General features: G+C 37.9%; 1 protein-coding gene across 1 annotated transcript in view; it reads right to left on the bottom strand.

The window, feature by feature from the left end:
- LOC113643082 (contactin-4) overlaps positions 1 to 23,490 on the bottom strand; it is a 162,804-nt gene that overhangs the window by 79,495 nt on the left and 59,819 nt on the right. Inside the window, exons 2-4 of the mRNA XM_047813108.1 lie at positions 5,808 to 5,942; positions 4,020 to 4,146; positions 1,728 to 1,903 (exon numbers count right to left, since the gene is read on the bottom strand). Coding sequence (XP_047669064.1) covers positions 1,728 to 1,903; positions 4,020 to 4,146; positions 5,808 to 5,874 — 370 coding nt within the window. The 5' untranslated portion in view covers positions 5,875 to 5,942. The remainder of the gene's footprint in view (positions 1 to 1,727; positions 1,904 to 4,019; positions 4,147 to 5,807; positions 5,943 to 23,490) is intronic.

Genomic DNA, 23,490 nt, shown 5'->3' with positions numbered 1-23,490 from the left:
TTCCTGACTTTTTTCAAGTGTACCTATAGGAATTGATGCTGGTTTGAAGGCAAAGGGTAGTAACACAAAATGTTAAATTGATTTAGATTTTTCTTTTGTTTGCTCACTTTGCATTTTGTAAATTGACAGAAATAAACATGTATGTACTGTATATACACATATAATATCTCACAGAAGTGAATACACCCCTTACATTTTTGTAAATATTATATTACATTTTTTCATGTGAAACACTGAAGAAATGACACTTTGCTACAATGTAATGTAGGGAGTTTGTATAACAGTTTACATTTGCTGTCCCCTCAAAGTAATTCAGCGCACTGCCATTAATGTCTAAACCACTGGCCACAAAAGTGAAAATGTCTAAATTTGGCCCAATTAGTTATTTTCTCTCCCCGGTGTCATGTGACTCGTTAGTGTTACAAGGTCTCAGGTGTGAATGGGGAGCAGGCGTGTTAAATTTGGTGTTATCGCTCTCACGCTCTCATACTGGTCACTGCAAATTCAACATGGCACCTCTTGGCAAAGAACTCTCTGAGGATCTGAAAAAAAAGATTGCTGTACATAAAGATGGCATAGGCTATAAGAATATTGCCAAGACCCTGAAACTCAACTGCAGCACAGTGGCCAAGACCATACAGTGATTTAACAGGACAAGTTCCACTCAGAACAGGCCTCGACCAAAGAAGTTGAATGCACCTGGTCAGCATCATATCCAGAGGTTGTGTTTGGGAAATAGACATATGAATGCTGCCAGCATTACTGCAGAGGTTGAAGGGGTGGGGGTCAGCCTGTCCCTGCTCAGACCATACACAGCACACTGCATCAAATTGGTCTGCATGGCTGTTATCCCAGAAGAAAGCCACTTCTATAGATGATGCACAAGAAAACCTGCAAACAGTTTGCTGAAGGCAAGCAGACTAAGGACATGGATTAGTGGAACCATATCCTGTGGTCTAATAAGAACAAGATAAATGTATTTGATTCAGATGTTGTCAAGCATGTGTGATGGCAAAAAAGTGAGCTGTACAAAGACAAGTGCCTTGCCTACAGTCAAGCATGGAGGTGGGAGTGTCATGGTCTGGGGCTGCTGGCACTGGGGAGCTACAGTTCATTGAGGGAACCATGAATGCCAACATGTACCCAAACACACCTCCAAGATGACCACTGCCTTGCTAAAGAAGCTGAGGGTAAAGTCAACGTACTGGCTAAGCATTTCTCCAGACCTAAACCCTATTAATCATCTGTGGGGCATCCTCAAACAGAATTTGAAGGAATGCAAGGTCTCTAACATCCACCAGTTTGTGATGTCATCATGAAGGAGTGGAAGAGGACTCCAATGGCAACCAGTGATGCTCTGGTGAACTCCATGCCCAAAAGGGTTAAGGCAGTGCTGGAGAATAATGGTAACCAAACATATTGACACTCTGGGCCCAATTTGGACATTTTCACTTATGTAAAAATGTGAATGGTGTTCTCATTTCTGTGTGTGTGTGTGTGTGTGTGTGTGTGTGTGTGTGTGTGTGTGTGTGTGTGTGTGTGTGTGTGTGTATATATATATGGTTTGACCCACGTGTATATATATATATATATATATATATATATATATATATATATATATATATATATATATATATATATATATATATATATATATATATATATAAGCAACTTTACAATAGAATTATTCAGGAAACCTTTCAATTTGATGTCTGAACTTTACTCACAGGCAAACTCCACTTTGGCCTTGCGGCTCAGAATGGTTCCAAAAGCATTACTGGCAATACACTGGTAAGATCCTCCGTCTTTCATTGCCTGTGGGTTATTGATCAAGAGGTTGCCCTCTACCAGGCTGTAGTTTAAATTTTTGTAAGCACTGAGATCTTTTCCATTGATTTTCCACCTGCAGGTGAAGGGAAGCACAGTTTTGCATTTTCCAACAGCAACTGAACAATTGTGATGGCAAACCATTAAATACACTGGCTACTTAAATCTAAACTCATCTGTATTTTAATACTTCGACATGCATGTCAAACTGACCTATGACTTTCTTTTTACTTGTTTACAAACATGGGTGTAAATCCCGGGGGGACGGAGGGGACATGCCCCCCCCATCTGAGGTTTGTCTCTCCCCCTCATCTGAGGATTGTCCCCCCAACCGAGGATTGTCCCATCCCCCTATCCGAGGATTGTCCCCCCAATTTTTTTTTTAAATATCGCACTCTCTATTGTGCAAAAATATATGTATGTATACCTAAATAATTGTGTAAGTAGAAAAAAACAAACGCAAAAAATGCATTTAGAAACAGCTGAGTTCCCCCTCCCCTTCCTCACAGTGGTTTGACCCACTGCCTGCTTTCCCGTTCATCTCACCTATGAGTCAGGTGTCAGGTGTGTGGCTGCGGCTCATTTAATGTTGAACTCCATTAAAAACAGAGTCTCCAATTTTTGAACACCAATGTCGACATTTGAAATCACCAAAACAAATGGGTCCCACCCCTGTATTGATAGCTCCGCCCACACATACATACGTAACCCAGGCAACTAATGGAAAGAAATGTGTCTTTATCATAGCTGAAGGGAAGAACAATACGATTGCAGATAAACAAACAAGCAAAAATGACACACAAACATAATCATGCAAAGGACGACATATATTAGTTCTGTGAAACAAAGCAAAACCAACGTTACTCACCTATCGAGAAAGAAAAAAGCAACCTCGGCGTCTTAAGTGAAGTTAATTTCCCGAGTCAGTAACTCCTGAGCTAAACGCTGTTACTACACAACACGCGGTTGTAGCTGCTTCTATGCATTACTACAATAGAAAAGAGGTATTATTTGTGTAGTAACAGCGTTTAGCTCAGGAGTTATTGACTCGGGAAACTCCAAACTGTGAATATGTGGCCAACTTCCCGCTCCTTCAGTTCTCTCCAGTGCTGGAAAGCTGATCCAATACTAACACGGGTCCAGCTTCTTGCCTTATCGTAAGCCTTTCTTCGCTTTCTTTCTTTGTTTTTATCCTCCATGTCAATGCTAAAACTGCTATCTGCTAATGTCACACATGTGCACTGCACACTCTCTGCCGCATATTGACAAGCCCCGCCCCTTTCTGCTCATTGGCTACACGCTTGTTTTGATTTTTGTTTATTCTTTGGCCCAACTCAGTTTTCTGAAGCATTTCTCAAAAATCGGAGACCCTGCCTTTAACGTTAGCTTGTTGCATAGTGCACTACAACTAACACGCCAAAGCCGTTTTGTTGTTTTTATACATAGAGCAGTTACTGTAATTTGATTATTTAATAATTGATTTTGTTACAAAACATTACTTATTTTATATATATTTTTCACAATAACAGACATGTTTATATTTTATTGTATGTTGATGGCTTAACTGTAAACAACACAAACAATGCAATAAATAGTTTTGAAGAAAAATCTGCTTTGTCATTGAACCTGAGAAAATCTTTGAAACTAACCATAATGATGCAGTCTCAATAATAATGATAAAAGCAAAGTTTTTCACTGTGGGGACATATCTTTATAAGTACAATTAGACTGAATTATTTGTGTCCCCTTTAAACAATTGCTCATGAGAAATTTTATATTTATTGCCACCCCCCCCAACTGTTAAATGAAATTTATGCCCATGACTTACAAATAAACAAAATGCAAATAGGTGTGTGTGTGTGTGTGTACATGCATGTTTGTAGGGTGCAAAGAAAAGAAGTGCAACCTTTCACACTCCCAGGCACACAAGCACTAATATATTTAATGTTTATGTTATGTTTTTACATGTGCTTTGCTTTAATTTGAGTCTTTCCTCCACCCCTTTTAGTTACATTTCCTGATAATAACAATACAGATTTTTAACTAAATTGAAATGAAACAGCACTGATTTGGATGAGGGGATTCCCTTTACATTCTAATACTCTAACCACCAAGACCTGACCCTTGGCCAGTGTCTTTGATGTGCTCTAAAATGCTTGAGAATTTTAAGCTAGTATGGGCCATTTTTTTACCTGTAATGTGGTCGCGGATTTCCTTTGGCTTTGCAGTTGATAAATATCTTGTTGTCTTCACTGCTTAGTGGAAAAACACTGTCACTAGGCTCTTGGGTGAAAACAGGTCCATGTTGAATAATTCTCTCTGCAAAAATGCAAAACTTAGTGCATGTCATATTCAGAAAAAACAGATGTGTGATTATTGATCAACAAAACAGGAAAATAATGTTAAATTTCATTCGGGAACTCCTTCAGGACAGGGGGAGCAATGGGTAAACACACACACACACACACACACACACACACACACACACACACACACACACACACACATATATATATATATATATATATATATATATATATATATATATATATATATATATATATAAACTTGTATATTATATTCATTTATTACACACAGACAGATATATTTCAAATGTTTTTCAAATTTCTTTTAATTTTGATGATTATAACTAAGGAAAATCCCAAATTCAGTATCTCAGAAAATTAGAATATTACTTATTACCAATACAAAGAAAGAATTTTTAGAAATCTGAAAATCAACACAAAATAATTGCATCTATCTCTCAAAAAATATGAATGCCAGAGTCAAGTCCCTTTCCTTATCAGTCTCAATAGCAATCAATCTAAGGTAAGGAAAGATAACTTGCTATCTTTCTCTTTTGGGTTGTGACATTGTGATTGTTTTATAAATAAAGCCATCTATAAATATTCATTATACAGTATACTACACTTACTTGGTTCAATGTAATATGATCTGCTATTACTACAGTACAGTACATGCTTTACTATTTCAAGGATATGAACTTATGTTGTCTTTCCCTATACTCTTCTTAAATAGTACATCATGTAATGTTAAAATATCTCATCTGTAAAGGCATTTCTTTTGTTGTGGTACTGTAATCTATTTGCTAGCGCACTGTTCAGTCACCTTTTGAACATAAAAATTGTGACTGTGATTAAAATCAAACCCAAACTGATGCACATTTGCAAATCCAATAAAATGTGCAACCAAAGCCTTTGTCACAGGACATAATATTCCAGTTAAATTTCATCATGCTTTTCTTTGTTCATACCCCGTCTTCTTTAGGACTGAATCACCTGCTGATTCTCAACAGGACAATTGCCTCTCTCTCACTTTTATACAGGTCCCTAACCTTGACAAGGACAAAGTAAAATGCTCCCTCCCACATAGTCAGGCTAATAGAACTGGCCTGTTTGCCTGAGGTGAGGGCCTTATGTCTCCTCATTCATTTTTTCCTTTCCTTTGCCTTTTTATATGTCCTTTAAATTAAGGGAATTAATGATCCATTTAGATCATGGCCGCTTGTTCTGGGAAAGGTGGTCGTCTTCACCGCAGGGAGGAAGTTCTTGAGCCACCTATTCTTCTAAGTATAAAACACACAATGCTGGAGGAGTGGATTAAGTGAGTCTATGAAGGTTTGCAATCATTCAGGTCAGTGTGACTAGTAATAGCAGGTCAAGGCCAAGACTTTTCATTGAATGGGTTTCATCATTTCTAGGGAATTGTGTGAAATTTGTCAAGATCTTGAAAATTGTCTTCAAAGTAAAGTTTGATTACATACTCCATTAAGAAGTACAAAAAAAGAAGCCATATGGGCAATTGAAGAAACTTAATCCTAGTGTGTTCTATTTGAAAAAAGAAAGAGTAAAGTAGATCAGTTGCAGTGCAATAAAGCACCAACCTCATCTTGTGCTGTGCAGAAATAGAAATTAAGTACATCACATGCGGTGTTAATGGATACTGGGAAAACACTGTACCTGTGAGGTAGCTATTGAGTGACAGCAGGGTTAGGGCTGCCCATGATTGCAAAATGGACATCTTCATTATCCAAACTCACACTTTCACTTTTATTGCCTGTCCAAGGTTCTTGTGTGAACATTAGATTCTGTCATCTGAAAAAAAAATAATAATAAGAGGTTGCAGCGCTGCAGTGAAGTTCAGTGTTACATACACTGAAAGTCTGTTGGAATATCTATCAGCAAAGCTGGAGCTTGAGGAAAATCAGAAGCGCATTAATAATTCATTCATCCAAATAAGCACAGGCAGAATCCCAGTCCCGCAGGCTCACAGCTGATCCACAGCAGCCGATATTTTGTGTCGACACACTACTATAAGAGTCTCCAGAGAGAGAGAGAGAGAGAGAGAGAGAGAGAGAGAGAGAGAGAGAGAGAGAGAGAGAGAGAGAGAGAGAGAGAGCGTGAAAGGAGGCTTGTTTGCCAATGGCCTCTGTTGCCAACAGCACTGTTTGGATTGTGCTAAAAATATTAGTTTTATGCGTATGGACTACAGTACCAGGAAAACTATAAACCTACACCTGTATTTCATTTTCACACTGTTTATCTCTAAACAAGTTTATACAAGTAGATCTATTGAAAGGTGATGTATTAGAATGAATCTTTTCTAAGAGTGACAAACACAATCTGTCCAAAGGATCCAAGCCTTTTCATCTAAACACATCCAAGCTATTCTTTAGTCACTTCAAGTTCTTAGCATCATTATTGTTTATTTCACTGTTATGAATGGATGCCTGAATAGGACAGGAATATGGTTGTCATGATTAGACAAAGGCAAGTGAGGATCCAAATGCAGTTTACTATTTAATAAACAAAACAAGAAACAGGCAGGCAAAACAGGGCAGAACACTGAGCAGAACAGGGAACAGGAACAGACAACATACTACACCAAACAACAACTAACACCAGGGAAGTGGACAAACAGAGTAGATATAGTGAACAAAAACCAATCACAAGGCGGAGACAATCAAAGATTAGGGCAAAACACCTGGGGAAGAGATTGAGTGCAATTAATGTCCATGGTAACAAATAAATGGGCAGGGCCAACAATTAACAGCAGGGAATGACAGCATACAGAAACAAAGGAAAACACAGACAACAGTAAAGGTGTTTGCTGGTAGCGCTTTGCCGCTGATAGTGACACAGAATTCAAATTGTAATACATTACCATATGGCACTGTAATACAATCTTTATTGGATAGTGCAACAGTTGTTTGATTTCATTGGGCTACTGGTGTGATGCATATATAGCAAGCAAGTTAAATTTAATCTTTATAGTTGTTCTAGGTACACAGTTTATAATAGGGTTCTTTGAAAAGTTAAAATTTAAAACTTATAAAAATTCCTTTGAGTTATTCAGTTAATTTCATTGTAATTTCATTAACTGGAATATAATAACACCGATTATATTTTTTCAGTGTCTAAATTAGCAGAATTAAATATAAAAAGAAATTTGTGATGAACATCCTTGCCTGCAATGCAATGCATGCCCAGTAGTGTCTACATTCCTCATTAATACATTTAATGCTTCAGATTCTTTTAAATGAGAACCATTACTTTGGTTCTGCATATTTTTTCTAAATTCTTTCATCTATGTCTCATTGTGGGAAAAAATGAGAATCAAAGGCTGTAAATGTAAGAATGGATTTTTGAAGTATATGTGTCAATGGCATATGCTTTATTCTAGGGGGAATATTTGCTTAAAATTTGCTTAATTTCTCATAATTAAGTGTGGCCACTTACAAATCATATTAAAAGCCTTTAACTAATTTGGCAGTAAACTTTTGTAAGAAAAGAAATCTGTGCAAGGCACAGTGCCAATTTACATGGGTTAATCAATGGTGCCATGTTGATTGCCATAGGGTTTATTTTCTCCCGGATCCTGTAATAGTCTTTCACCTTGTGTTACCCACATCTCTAAAGATTTTTAAGATGAAAATAAGCCAAGGTGTTTCTTATCCCTTGATTTGCTAGATCCTTGCAATAAACCTTTAGAACAAATACAGATACAACATATCATTAAATTCATTGTATGAGAACCATTACAGTGAATGTATGCACATGCTTTAGCATGCTGTTCTGTAATGAGATGATAATTATTAGGTATTAGTTTATCCTGTACTTTTTCCAGGATCTTAAAGTATTTTACAACTTTTTTCTCCTGCCAAGTTATTCATCTGTTATTATTGATTTTGATCTGTCCATATTAGCTGTTATTTTTAAATGTTTTACATCTAATAGAAGTTCATTCTCTCTTGACCTGAGCATGTAAGTTCTCTTCTCACTATATCAACATTCTATGAATTTATCCTCATTCTTTTCACCGAGTTTCTAGAGGAAAATGCAATCTCTGGCTCAAAAATGAAAAGAACTGACCAGGGGAGGAGAGAAAAACGAGCCAAGATAGAGGAACAGATTAAATCAGATGAGATTGATTATGTTCCGGTATTATCTGCTCAAAGGGACCACAAGTGCTGACCTTCAAACCCTTTGTCATCTCAGCCAACTCTATTGATCTGGGGTTCTTTTTTAACCTTGTGATTCCCACCCCACACCCCATCTGCCCGAACCCCCACCCCCCACCCCCAACAAAGAGTCTGAAACAATTCATGAAAGTCAATAACCGGATATTTGGTATACTGTCCCTAGGAACCACAAGGATGATGCATATACCCATATAAGCAGTTGAAATTGATGCTGAAACAGTAGCCGTGTGTGAAGGAGGAACTTCTGACATCCAGGTAAAGTGCTTTCAATCTTAAAGTTATGTATTAATGTTCAATATTAAAAATGATTTTCAGATCTCATAGTGTTTTTACTGTTAAAGATCTTTGTGTGATTTGTGAATAACACTAATACAAATAATGATGGGAAACTATATTTATTATCAGATATGATTGTGTACAACATTTTAAAAAGATTGCATTCATCCTCATATTGCTAATGTGTCCACTATTGATTTGGTCTGTGAAAAAACAAAAAAGTAGAAAATCTGTCTTATTTTATAGAGGTTTTGACTTTGATATGCATAGTTGGGGAACCCTTAGTAGATTCACAGTTAATATAATCTTTAATAAATTGTTTAGGCATGAGAGTTCTTAGCCTTGGTAAGTATTAAAAAATAAAATTATTAATCAACAATAGTAATAATTAAACATTTTAAACATAAAGAGGGTGTAAGGTACTTTGCATAATATCAACACATTTATTACATTATAAAACATTATGAGTTATGCATTTTTTTTATATTTTTCAACAGTCATAATTTGTTGCACAGAAGCACACTGTAGTGATGTACATGAGAACTTTAAATGTAACTACAATCATTTAGTTACTCTTTACTGATTGCTGATAGCTAAAGTTCTTAAAAAACTGATATAGGCCTTTTCATCATTTAGATCATTAACCTCAACAAATGCAACACAGATGGAGTTATTACTACACACATATTTTAGTTTCAGTCTTACTGAATCATTCTTTGGCCTCAGGACTAAAATAGCACCTTCATGCTTGTGCCTCTAAAAAGACTTTAGCAATTACTATGGATGTACTTTAAATGTCTTGGAAAGTGGGTTAATTTCAGTTCTGCTGAGATGTACAGTATGATGTTGGGGGAAAATGTAAGAATTCCAAAATTTTGCATAAGTTCAGGTTGGTTTTACAGTTTACTTTGCTGGTGTCTGAGTTGCTCTGATTTGCTGTCAGAACATAAAATTTTGCATACAGTACATCGTGGGGAATAATAATAGTGTTTCTCTACAATATTGTTCTCTGTTAACTTCACTAACATTCTCACATACTGTATTATAAAATTCAGGTATCATTAATAAAATATGAGTCGTATAAAATAGTCAATGTAAGCATTTTAGAATCAGTCAGAATTTAGATTGCCAGTTTAATGATAAAAAGAACCAATTTCGATATGGACCAGTATCCTAAAGTATCTTAATATTCAGCTATTTGTTGAGGAACTTCAACTATTTAGAAAAGCATTGGGATAATATAACTTCAATCATAATTGCATGCATCATTGTGAATAAATTTTATTCATCTTCATATATCCAAAAACTGCCTTGGCTGAGAAGTGAAAAAAGAAGTGTGTTTGTCATGTCCACCATATACAGTTCACTGCCACAGCATCAGAGGGCATCCTTCTCCAACTACTTATTCATTTATCCCACCTTTTTCCTGTTTTCAATTTCTCTTGTGAGTAAGCTCTCTACAAAATGTTTTCTTCCCTTAGTTGCTTAGCATCATTTGTTTTGGTAGACTGATATTTCTGTTACAGCATCTTATGTGTATTAATTTTGGTAAATAGCTCCCAGTTTTCTTAGTTTCCATCTAGGAGTGACATTGTTTGCTTAGTTTGTGTTTCATTTAATAAAGAAAATGATGCATTTTCAGTGACCTCCTGCAAATTGTTAGTGTCAATAGTAAAACATTTTCACGACTGTCCTGGGTGTGATAAAGATCCTGTGATGAACAGACTAATTAGTTGGTTTTCAGATTTTATTTTATTTTTTTAACTTTTACTGGTATTGTGTTTTTATTTGCATTTGACTTTTTATTCTGTTTTATTGGTCTGGTTTATTGCATTATTCTGCCTAAGAAGTAAATATTTTTTAAATAATGTGGGTTTAGGAGCTCCACTGTGAAAGAAAACTTTCTGAATTCTAAAAACGTAATGTACCACAAAAACAATTCTTTAAATCGGCTTAATGAGACAAATAATCATGATTTCAAATTCATATTGTTCAAAATGATTGCTTTAATATATTCAATAAATAAATAATAAAGAAATAATTGTGTTAAATGTCTATGTACTGAATAGAAGAGCAATACAATGCTTTGCTTATCTGCAAAACACTACACATTTGTACGTTGCTCTGAATACACACTTTTTAGAGGGTTCCTTTGTACATCAATAGATACTATAGCTGTATCTAAAGTTGGTTAAAAGTTAAAAGTTGGTTAAAAGTTAACTAAAATCTACACAATAGCTTTTTGAAAATGGCTGTATCATAAAGTAAGGGCTGACAATTCTGTATTTTAAAACCCCTCAATGTTTAATAAAATAAGCCCAAAAATGGCAGATATAAAATACGTACCCACAAAACACTGTACGCAAACTTCAAACATCATTTAGCAACATCGAATAGCAATGTCAATTATATATATATATATATATATATATATATATATATATATATATATATATATATATATATATATATATTCTTTTAAATGGAGCAATAATTACTAATAGAATTGTATAGATGCCAAAAATAAAATTGACATACAATAATGAATAGGCCAAATCACGTCAGTGACGGGGAATAAAACAGACCCAAATGCAGGACAACGTAAAAGAAAACAGGATTTATTAAATAAAAACACAAAACAGGAACAAAGACATGACACAGGACGCAACAAGGGATGACATTAGAGGACAGCAACAGAGGATTCCGCGCTGCTTAAGGCAACGCGGCTCAACTAAATACTAATCACAATTAGACACATGAGGAACAGGTGTGAAGAGACAAGGGCAAGGCAGACACGTGACAGAAAACATAAACAAAATCACATGGCCAAAGTCCTGACAAATCACCTAATTATTTACTGCATGCCCTTTTACTATTGTCATGGATATGCCAGGTTCTCACGACACTTCCTTCAGATCTCAATCACCGGAGTTCTGATAATCATCACCTGGTGTCACTCAACACTAATGCTCACAGACTATTTAAGCCACGCTCTCACCTTCATTCACCGTCCAGTATAGTATGCTATGCTTACTAACTCGACTCTCTCATTCTTCTTCTCAGTAGAGTTTCCAGATCCTGTTCTGCACGTTACCAGATTCAACTCCTTCTCGAGCGTGTGTTTATCGGAGCACGGGCGAAGCTTCCTTCACCACGTCTCCAAGCTTTGCAGCTTTACCTCAGACCTGAACTATCAATAAACACTGGTTTTGATTTCATCTGTTCGTTCATTGTCTTCTGTTCATTACAACTATATCATTTCTACAAGAACTAACATATATATAATATATTTCTGATAATATAATCACGAGACAAGCTTGAATGGCAACTAATAGATGCTTAAAATCTTTGAGGTTTGTTGAGTGTTTCCAATATTTGGCAATGCACAGTTTGGCATAGGACTTAACACACAACAGCCACATTGTTTTGAACTGACAGAAAGAATTAAGCACTCCAGAATTAACGTAACTGTGCTGAGAGGAAAAGCAACTCAGCATGAACAAAACATTGAACCTTGAGGTTCATAGGCTACAACAACAGAAGTCGACATCAGGTTCTAGTCTTGGAAGTTGAAAAAAGGATTATACTCAAGGGACAGGCTTAACCATTGAAGATTAGAAATAGAATCATTTAGTGTCAGCATCACACCTAGATTTTTTACTCATGCCATGTGTTTTGTTTATGTTTGTGTTCAGGTCTCTGCCCCACTCTAGTCTTTCCTCCATACCTCTGCACACCTATTTTTTGTGTCTCTTATTGTCTTCCCTTTTCGTTCTGGCCATGTTGCCTTGGGAAGCCCGGAATCCTCATCATTGTATTGTTGTCATGGTCTCTGTCTTGTTTTTTGAGTTTAGTTTTTTTTATTTCCCCCAGTGTTTTCCAGATGTTTTATTTAATTAATCGTGTTTTTACCTATCCCTGCATTAGGGTCTGGGTTTAACAGACCCAGTGGAATAGCCTCTTGCCTGGCACCTACTATCTGTAGAGCTACTTTTACGGACTATACTTTTTCTCCTTTAACTGATTTTTTCCCTGGACTTTTGATTTTCTTTTTTTTTTTTACTTGACTGTGGACGTCACCCGTCACGTCATTTGTCTTTCTCTGCCCACTTGCCTTGCCTTGTGCCTCTTGCCCCCCACCTGCCTCGCTCCCTCCTCCTCGATCTCGCTTATTGCTCCCCCAGACTATTTGGGGGATTAACTTGATTGGTCATTAATATGATTCAACTCACCATGCACATAACATCAAACCTTGAGGTGTACAGGCTCACCCCCAAACTGGACTGCTGAAGATTAGAAAAAAAAATCACCTGATTTTTATCCAATCTTTAACAATCTAGTTTTGCTGAGTTTGTTCTTATGTACATGCCAGTATACACCAAAACTGCATGTTTCTTCTGTCTGTCAGATTAACTAAGGCCACTTGTCTGAAACCAGCTCATTACTGTTGAAAGGTCAGTGCTGTTCTCTCAGTTTGATATGCTGCACTGTAACAAAGTATGAACACTCTTCCTCTAGATCTGATGGCTGGAATCAGGAATAATATCAGCTTCGCATATGAACAAATAACATCAGTTGGCATATGAACAAATTCAGAAGCACCAGAAAAATGTTCTTACAAAACTTTCATAAGTGGTCTGAACAGAATGATTACAAATGCATTTTATTGCACAATTAATATTCCTAATCACAAGTGGTGTCTAATTGTTTGCCATCAATCAGATGGTAAAAGATAGTAGGAAAATTCCATGTTCCAGAAAGTTCCAGAAAAGCCTTGATCTGTAGAATTTCTGTGAATAAATAGTAGCGTATATATTTATTAAGTGTCATATGTCTAAAGACATTGATAACAATGCTTATATCTGTCCCCTTTATATCTGTCCCCTTACCTTTTAGTTATCATGCAATGCTTATAGCTCTTAATAATTTTTGCAATCATGACATCTAGTTTATCTCATCACTGTCCAAAATACTGCATGTAAAAACAGAGGCTTTAGTGCATCTACTTCCAGCCTGATATGTAATGATAATATACATCAAATACGCTGCCAACCTGCTAGTGCCAAATTATATTTCACGAGTAAGAGCTTTCAGCAAATAATAATAATAATAATAATAATAATAATAATAATAATAATAATAATAATAATAATAATAATAATAATAATTAGAAGTAGAAGTAGTAGTTGTTATTGTTTACAATCCATTTGTGATTCATTCACTTACAACATGAAAATACAATAGTAATATGTCTTGGGCCCAGAGAACAGTGGTCGCAGGTGGTAGAAATACTAAGCGGGATAAAGCCTGGCTAATGGTGCCTGCAAGGGATGTGATATGTCAGTGATAATATCCAATAATATTGGTACATAAATAATGTGCACCCCTTCCCCTCCCCCTATGTTCCCTTCTACTTCCACTGATGTACAGATTGCACTGCACTCTTTATGAAATCAATTGTAGACACTGGCACTAGCATTGGTGACTATGCCTACTGATCTGCTTAGATCTTGGGACAGACTATAATAGTACAATAATATACATATAATATGCTTCGGTCTAAATCAAAGGCTGCAAAAGCCTAATCTGTCCAGAGTAGCCTACACTTCTCATCATGAGCACACTTGATCTATGTAAGCTGCCCAGGGGGTGGGGTGGGATAGGGGACAACATGAATCTGACAGACTGCCTGAGTCCTGCCAGCCTGACCTTCATAAGCGCTTCTTAGCCAAGGCACAGTGCCAGAGCTTTATGCAATTCATTGCTGTCATGTCACTGCAAAGCGGGGGACCTCAAGGCCACCTCAGTATATGCTTAGAATAGTCTTGAGATGCCAAGCCAGTGGATAATGCTTGAAATATGAACCGATGAATCACATACAGACTAAATTAAATCTGGGCAACAGTAATAATGAAATATCTTTCCAACCCAAAGCATCATGTAAATCATGTACATAGATCTCAAGTAAATTCTACGGTAATTACCATTTAAAACATAATTAGTGCAGATTTTACAACTTCAACTCACCTTCATGTATCCTTGAAAGATGATGGTATAAGGTTTAATAACAGTTTACATGCCTAAGGTCTGAGTAACAAAACCACAAAACAAAAACAGAATCTGGAAAACACATGGAATTGAGTACACTACTGTAACATACTTTTGTAACAAATACATCTTCTTTAATTAAAAATACATAGTAAATACATTTGGTTTTGACCTAAATGATTCATGCAAAAATGTTTTTTATTTATTTATTTGTTCATTCATTCATTTATTTATTTGTTTGTTTGTTTGTTTGTTTATTTATTTGATTTTCAATTTTCTCCCATGGTTGGAATTCCAATCAACCAGTGAAGTGAAGTGAAGTGAAGTGAAGTGAAGTGAAGTGAAGTGAAGTGAAGTGATGTGACGTGACATACAGCTAAGTATGGTCTGAGTAAGTAAGTACGGCTGAATACCCATACTCAGAATTTTTTCTCTGCATTTACAGTAACCCATTCAAAGTGCACACACACACACACACACCGTGAACACACACCCGAAGAAGTGGGCAGCCATTAATGCTGCGGCGCCCGGGGAGCAGTTGGGGAGTTTGGTGCCTTGCTCGAACCCACAACCTTAGAGTCAGACTCTCTAACCATTAGGCCACGACTTCCCTCTATCAGCTTCCCCCAGTCAGCTTCCCCCAGTCAGCTCTCCCCTATCACCTGACAGCTACCAGTCATGAAGGGTGAATCTTAACAAATGCTTCTTCTGTGACACATGAAGTCAGTCAACCTGCTTAGCTTATTTTTAATTTTGCTGCTCATGCTGCATGTTAGGACAGCAAAACTCAGAGGAACTCAGAGGAAAGCAATATTGCATTATTATTATTATTATTATTATTATTATTATTATTATTATTATTATTATTATTATTATCTGACTTTTCAACTTCTTCAAATCAGAAAGCAGTGCCAAATTTGGGATTTTTAACATTTGTTTTGTATTATTGAATAGCGTAGTCCTTTAGTCCTTTGCTTATGCTAATACTGATTGTCAATCTTCATTATTGCTGTGAAATGTGAAAAACTCTCTTTAACTGTCAGCGATGCAAGGATAAACACAGACCCAAGTGCAGGATATCTAAAAAAACCTGATTTATTAACTAAAACACACAAAACAGGAACAAAGACAAGACAAAAAGACAGAAAGCATGTGTGCATGTACACTCTCAGATAGTGTCAGTTTGTTTGAGGCGACTTGGAACACATCTTTAAGCCTGTTCCCTTTAAATTGGTTGACCAGCTTGAATTCCAACATGTGCCAAATGAATTATATAATACTTCCCAGCTTTTTTGTTCTATTTAGTTTTATAGTTCTTCTGTTGTTATCGACAACATTTGGGTCAGTTCATAATTTTCTCGGATACTATGTCTCTTCTTATTTAGACTACTTAGGTTCACCCAGTACAACAGATGAATTGCAGAGGCAGTTGTAATAGAGTTCTTATGGAAATCCAAACCTCCAAAATTTTCCAAACAAAAATGAATATATCAGGGAGAACTGAAAAGGAAGCATTAAACACTGCAGAGGGATATGACTTTTTAGTGTCATAAGTCCCTCAAAAAAAGAATGAGGTGTGTAGTAAAAATGTGTTTTGTGGAGGTAAACACGCATGCCAAAAAAGTGTTAACTATACTGATAATTCCAGATCATACAGCACTGTCAGGACTCAGCCTGGACTGTTGGCTATGTGCCTTTTGTTTATGTTCCTCGTCACGTGTCTGCCCCGCATTTGTCTGACTCTCCCTGTCTTCACACCTGTTCCTAATCGTGTCTCATTGTCTTTTTGTATTTAACTGTGCCGCGTTGCCTTGTGCAGCGTGGAATCAACTGTTGTCTTTGTTTGGTCTAGTCTGCATTATGTTTCATGTTTTTTCATTATTAAACCCTGTTATTTTTGGCTGTATGGCTATAGCTCGGACCGGCTTATCGTGGGAGCATTTTTGTTTTTTTTTCCCCCCTGGACTTCGCGGGTTTGGTGACATCGGTCCACATTTTTTCGGTGAGGTATGCCGCTCCGCATCCAGTTTCTCCGCGGGGGGTGCCGCCTCACTTCCGGGTTGGGGGTCATGTCTCCAGCGCGAGTTTTGTTTTGTGTTTTCGGTGTCCTGTGACATCGCCCCACATTTGTCCGGTGGGGGGCGTCGCTTCACATTTGGTTTCCGTGGAGGACGTCGCCCCACTTCCTGTCCGTGGGGGGTGTTGCAGGCCCGTGTTTTGCCCCATGTATTCTCTGTTTTGTGGAGGATTTTTTTTTCTTGTGTGCCTTGCTCCCCCCACCCGGACCCCGTCGGGACTATCAAGACGGGTTGGCACGTTGGGAGCCGCGCCGGGGATGGGGGGGGGGGGGGGATTGGGGGCTCTGTCAGGACTCAGCCTGGAGTGTTGGCCATGTGCCTTTTGTTTATGTTCCTCGTCACGTGTCTGCCCCGCCTTCGTCTGCCACTCCCTGTCTTCACACCTGTTCCTAATCGTGTCACATTGTCTTTTTGTATTTAACTGTGCCGCGTTGCCTTGTGCAGCGCGGAATCAACTGTTGTCTTTGTTTGGTCTAGTCTATGTTATGTTTCATGTTTTTTCGTTATTAAACCCTGTTATTTTTGCCATCCTGCGTTTGGGTCCGCTTTTATTCTCACGTCATGACACATACACTGTCACCTTTACCAATTATATTGATTTGAGTTTTTTCTCTTTTTAAAAAATGGTATTATAATTTGTACTGCAAAACATAGCAAATTAATATGTCTTGCATTAATGGAATATGAGAAGAGTTTACTAGGCAAAGTGAATTTACAAAATGTATGATTTTAAACATGCCAGAATCATTGTACTGCTTATGATGTAACTGTGTACACACTGAAAAACCCAGCTCTGACAAAATTAACTTACTTACATGATCAATTACTTGTGGGACTACCTAAAGTGAAGTGTCCAATCGCATTCATGCTCTTACCAGAACACTTTTAGGTTGAGTAAACATTCATGCATTTTTTTGGCCCTTATATCACAGGCATTTTTTTTTTTTTTTGGAACTGCAGCTGTGGCCCCTTCCAGGTTAACAATTAATTACAACTTGATCAGCTCTGAGGTGCCTCTGTAATTTAGGAACTTTAAAGTATAATAATAAACAGTGGAGAGCATCCTAGAACTGCTAAATCTTGTAGAGTAAGCAAATGTACAAGACAGATTTCCCCGTACTAGAGGTTTCCTTTTACATATAAAATCCTATTTATTTATTTGTTTGTTTGTTTGTTTGTTTATTTATTTATTCAGCTATTTAGAAAGCAAATGGTAAAAGGTCATCCATCAATCATATCATACACAAATGGCAGTGAAAAGAATGAAAAGAGTGAAAAGAAAAGCTGATTGACTTAATTCAAAGCCACTCTCTTTGAGCGACCACTCTCCGCTGAACATTGAGGGATCATCTGTAGAGATCATCAAGAGCACCAAATTTCTTGGTGTTCATCTAGCGGAGAACTTCATCTGGTCACTCAACACCAGCTCCATCACCAAGAAAGCCCAGCAGCATCTCTACTTCTTACAAAGGCTGAGAAAGGCACATCTCACTCCCCCATCCTGACTACTTTTTACACCATTGAAAAAAGCCATACAATTGAGAGCATTCTGAGCAGCTTCATCACTGTAGCGTCTTGTACCAGTCATTTTAGATTTCATGTCCCAGGCACCCTAAATTTCAACATCTACTCCTCAATTAACCGATGAGCAACCCAGTTTTACACCCACACCTGGCTCCAGAATGTCTGGAGTCTCCACAAAGACCAGATAACCCCATGCGGCTCATTGGGGCCTGCAAACAGAACTCTCACACACACACGAACTCTCTCTCTCACACACACACACACACACACACACACACACACACACACACACACACACACACACACACACACAAAACACAATGAGACATTCCTTTTACTAATAAAACCCAAGATAAGGTACTCTAAGGTTCTCATTCTTATAACCCTTTTTGTAATGTGTTTCTTCTTTTAAGGCTTGCCTGACTTAAAATTATTTGCTCCTTAATTTCCTGACAAGGGTGTATTTTATTCATGTGTCAAGAAACAACATTGTATTTTAAAATCCGTTATACTCTATCATCGTATCTTACTGATCATGGCATGTTAATGTATACCTGTTCTAATGCCGTATGCCCCTTTAAGGTCTGATGTCAGAATGTATACGAAGCTATCGTTTTCTTTTTTTTACTTCCCTAATGAAAGTGCATCTTGTTTAGGTTTCATTTATGTTTCTTTGCCTTTATCTTTGCCTTGATTAATGATCTATGTATGTAATGTACCACTGCCTTCATACCGTCATTACTCTTCATGTTTAGTATCCAAATGACCACAAAATTATCGGTTACTCATTTTTCAAGCACTGGTGTATTTTATTTGAGCACGAAAGGCACCATACCATCTTAATACACCCTGGATCAAACTTTAAAGTCATCTAAAAGTTTGATAGCTAAACCACGCCCACAGACACCTGAAACAAAGGGAGTTTTTCCCTTCAAAATCCTGACCGAAGTATTGGTCATCTTCCCAAAGATGGGTGGAGTTCGCGACCTTTAAATTGTCAGAAACACCACTAATCCGTGGTCAGACTTTTGGAACAGCTTAGAGACGACTCCATCTTCCTTCATAGAAGTTCCGGCAAGCTCCACTCTCCAGAACCTCCAGGAAGAACGCCTGACCCCACTCTGACTGAGATTTCTCCATTACATCCAGATTCTTGTGCCGCAAACCAATGCAAGTAGCTGTTCCTCTACCAATCAATTTAGATGCGTAATTTTAAGTAGGAATCTTTCATTGAATCTTAAGGTGAATTTAAGTTTCTGTGACGATTTCCCAGTTAGGGTGTGATTAATTTTTGAGTCTAAGCTTGCCATTTCCTTTCCTTCCTTTCTCTAGTTTCTTCTTTCCAGTCTCTTCCTCCCTTTCCCCAATTTTAATTTCTTTTGTTTTATTTTATTTTTCATTTTCGTTTTCCCTATTCCTTTTGTTTGTTTGTGTAGTTAGTTTTATGTTGTGTTTGTCTCATTCATTAAATGTCATAATTTTGAGCCACAGGTGATTTGTCTCTGAGTCTCGCTCACAAATTAAGGTACCCGCAACATCGGGTCTGAACTACATGCTCTATTGAGTTAATTTAATTTAAATTGCGATATACAGTAAAAGGAAAGCGAATCTTTCTTGGCCGGGAAGATACTGCCTTCATAGAATTAATAAAGGTACGCGGCCTGTTCGCCGGACGAACAGACCAAATAAGCGTAACCTTAATTCCAGCACCGTTAATTTCAACTTAGGTTAAGATATTTAGAAGCCACTATAACACGTTATAGTTACTTATAAATATTTACCTTGCTTCGCGAGCCAAAATCGCTACATCACTGTCTGGTTTGGGAACTGCATCATCTCGGATCGCAAGACCCTGCAGCAGATAGTGAGGACAGCTGAGAAGATCATAGGGGTCTCTCTTCCCTCTATCATGGACATTTACACAACACGTTGCATCCACAAAGCCAACAGCATTGTCGATGACCCCACACACCCCTCACACACAATCTTCACCCTTCTGCCATCTGGAAAAAGTTACCGAAGCATTCGAGCCTTTTCGACCAGACTGTGTAACAGTTTCTTCCCACAAGCCAACAGACTCTTAATAACTGAAACTGAACTGTACTGAGCACAACATACACACACATACACACAACTGTATGGACTGCATAGACCTACACCAAATACACACACTTCCAATATACATCTATCAACCTGTTTACATGGTGTTCACATCCATCAACCTGTTTAAATGCTGTTTTTGCACACTTTTTGCTCTTTACACATACAGTACTGTCTTACATTTCAGTCATTTGCTGTTTTGCAAAATCCTTTACATTATCTCAGGGACCTGCTGCTATGACACTGTATTCATTCTAGTATTGCTGCACAATATTGTTGAACATACAGTATTTACACTGGTGGGCACTGTTTCTGTTTATGGTCTTTTGTGTATAGTCTTTTTCGTATTGTATTAAACTCTATAGGTCAAAAAAGAAGCCATATCTAAACATGATCCAGAAGCGCAGCCATTTTCTCTGGGCCAAGGCTCATTTAAAATGGACTGTGGCAAAGTGTAAAACTGTTCTGTGGTCAGACGAATAAAAATTAGAAGTTTTTTTTGGAAAACTGGGACGCAATGTCATCCGGACTAAAGAGGACAAGGACAACCCAAGTTGTTATCAGCGCTCAGTTCAGGAGCCTGCATCTCTGATGGTATAGGGTTGCATGATTGCGTGTGGCATGGGCAGCTTACACATCTGGAAAGGCACCATCAATGCTGAAAGGTATATCCAAGTTCTAGAACAACATATGCTCCCTTCCAGACGTCTTTCAGGGAAGACCTTGCATTTTCCAACATGACAATGCCAGACCACATACTGCATCAATTACAACATCATGGCTGGTAGAAGAAATGGTACTGAAATGGCCAGCCTGCAGTCCATCTTTCACCCATAAAAAAAATTGGCGCATCATAAATAGGAAGAAGTGACAAAGAAGACCTAAGACATTTGAGCAACTAGCAGCCTGTATTAGACAAGAATGGGACAACATTTCTGTTCCTAAACTTGAGCAACTTGTCTCCTCAGTCCCCAGACATTTGCAGACTTTTTTGAGATGTGTTGATGCCATGAAATTTAAAATCTACTTATTTTTCCCTTAAAATGATTCAGTTCCCTTAAAATGATTTTCTCAGTTTAAACATAATGTGTCATCTATGTTGTATATGTCATCTATTTTATTCATAGTATTCTGAATAAAATATTGAAATTTGAAACGTCCACATCATTGCATTCTGTTTTTATTTACAATTTCTACAGTGTGCCAAGTTTTTTGGAATCGGGTTTGTATTGTGAAAATGAAATAATTTTAGAACTCCAGACTTCAGGTTTTCCTCTCAACATACACAAGTATAAAGCAACTAGAGTGTAGTGGGTCTGACTAAACTGTTGCACCCAGCAACAAATCTGATCACTGCGATTTAATGTACAGTATTGCAAACAGAATAAATCTTTCCTTTAGTGTAAATTGCTGTTCAATGTGAATGATACACAACACAAAGCAGAGACAATCCTGTTACATATGGAAAACATTTAGATTTTGTAGCTGAGCATGTGCATCTTTTACCATTGTTCACACAACTCTGTGATCTGTGGTGTACTAATATACCATCCACTGTGCTATATTCTTGCCTAGAATCCAGTGTTTCTTCGATAGTTTATGAATACACCACAAACCTGAATATGATAACACATTTATTGGAAATTTTTAGCGTATATCCCCACACTTCCCAGTTCGTGGCTCTCACTTCTGGCTCACAACACCTGTTTTGTCTCTGCCTGTTCCTGGTCTCCTGGATTCTGCCTGCTCTGCGATACTACTACCTCGTTTGGCCCTGCCTGTTTTTGCTGTTGTTGCTCCTTCCTGCCCTCTACTGCTCTGCATATGGTATTGGATTATTGAACTGTTTATGACCCTGTTTTGACACTGTTTTTATAAACTGTTTTTTGCCTGCACAACATTGCCCGATTTGCCTGTTATTTTGATTATTCAAACCTGATGACCCTATGACCCTCTATTTTGCCTGTACATTGCCCAGTTTGCCTGTTGCGTGGATTATTGGATTGTCTGTTATACTGAACTGTGCATCCCCTGTTTCAAGCCTGCTCACATTAAAGACTGTTTGAAATTTTAAATCTGGATTGGGTGATCACATTCCTGACAAAACATAACTGAATTATATTGTGATATAACCCATTTTGAGGTGCACAATTACCTTAACCATACCAGGAGCAATGTCTTGGCAGGATGAGGCTATGGATAGGGCCTGCAAATATCCCAGGAGGGTATAACAACTTGCCTAGGAGAGGCACTAGCTATACACAAGATCCGTGTTCATACAACAAAAAACACACAAAAACAACATTCACCCCAGAAATCTGGCAGATTCCCTCTTCCTTCACAACATTGCTGGAGAGATACCAAGAGTCTCTTCCACCCTACGCAGTGCAACAAACCTGTGTTTGTGCAGCTTCACTATTCCTGAATAGTTTGTAGTGGCAGGAATTTGGAGGTGAGACAAGTACAAGCGCGCCCTTACTCGTACAGGTCTGGCCAAAGACATACTGTAATACACAAAGTGTGTGTATTCCTTCATGAGTGGAGGCATCACACACCTCCTGAATTGCTTATTCGACATAAATCTCATGAAAAGCATAACATACGGAGAGTTTCACAGATCTAAACAAAAGGCTTCTTGACAAAGACACTGCGCTGAACAACTTCTATGCTCGGTTTGAGGTGCAAAACAACGTAGCGGCAAGGAATACCATCCCTCCCCCCAACGACCATCCCTCCCCCAACTCTGTCTATCCACAGCCAACGTGAAGAGAACTCTATGCAGAGTTAATCCACAGAAGGCTGCTGGACCAGACGACATTCCTGGCAGGGTGCTCAGGGAATGCGCAGAACAGCTAGTGGATGTCTTCACTGACATCTTCAACATTTCCCTGAGCAGCGCTGTTGTTCCTACATGCCTCAAGACAACCACCGTTGTCCCTGTCCCAAAGTAGTCTACAGTGTCTTACCTCAATGACTATCGTCCTGTCGCACTCACACCCAATAGAGAAGCTAGTCATGAGGAACATCAAGACCAAGTTACCACCATCACTGGACCCCCTACAGTTCGCGTATCTGCCAAACCGCTCCACGGACGATGCCATTGCCACAGCCCTTCATTTAGCCTCACCCACCTGG

Source organism: Tachysurus fulvidraco, chromosome 5 (assembly GCF_022655615.1).
Source record: "Tachysurus fulvidraco isolate hzauxx_2018 chromosome 5, HZAU_PFXX_2.0, whole genome shotgun sequence".
Lineage (NCBI taxonomy): Eukaryota > Metazoa > Chordata > Actinopteri > Siluriformes > Bagridae > Tachysurus > Tachysurus fulvidraco.
This window is presented reverse-complemented; position numbering and strand designations above follow the sequence as displayed.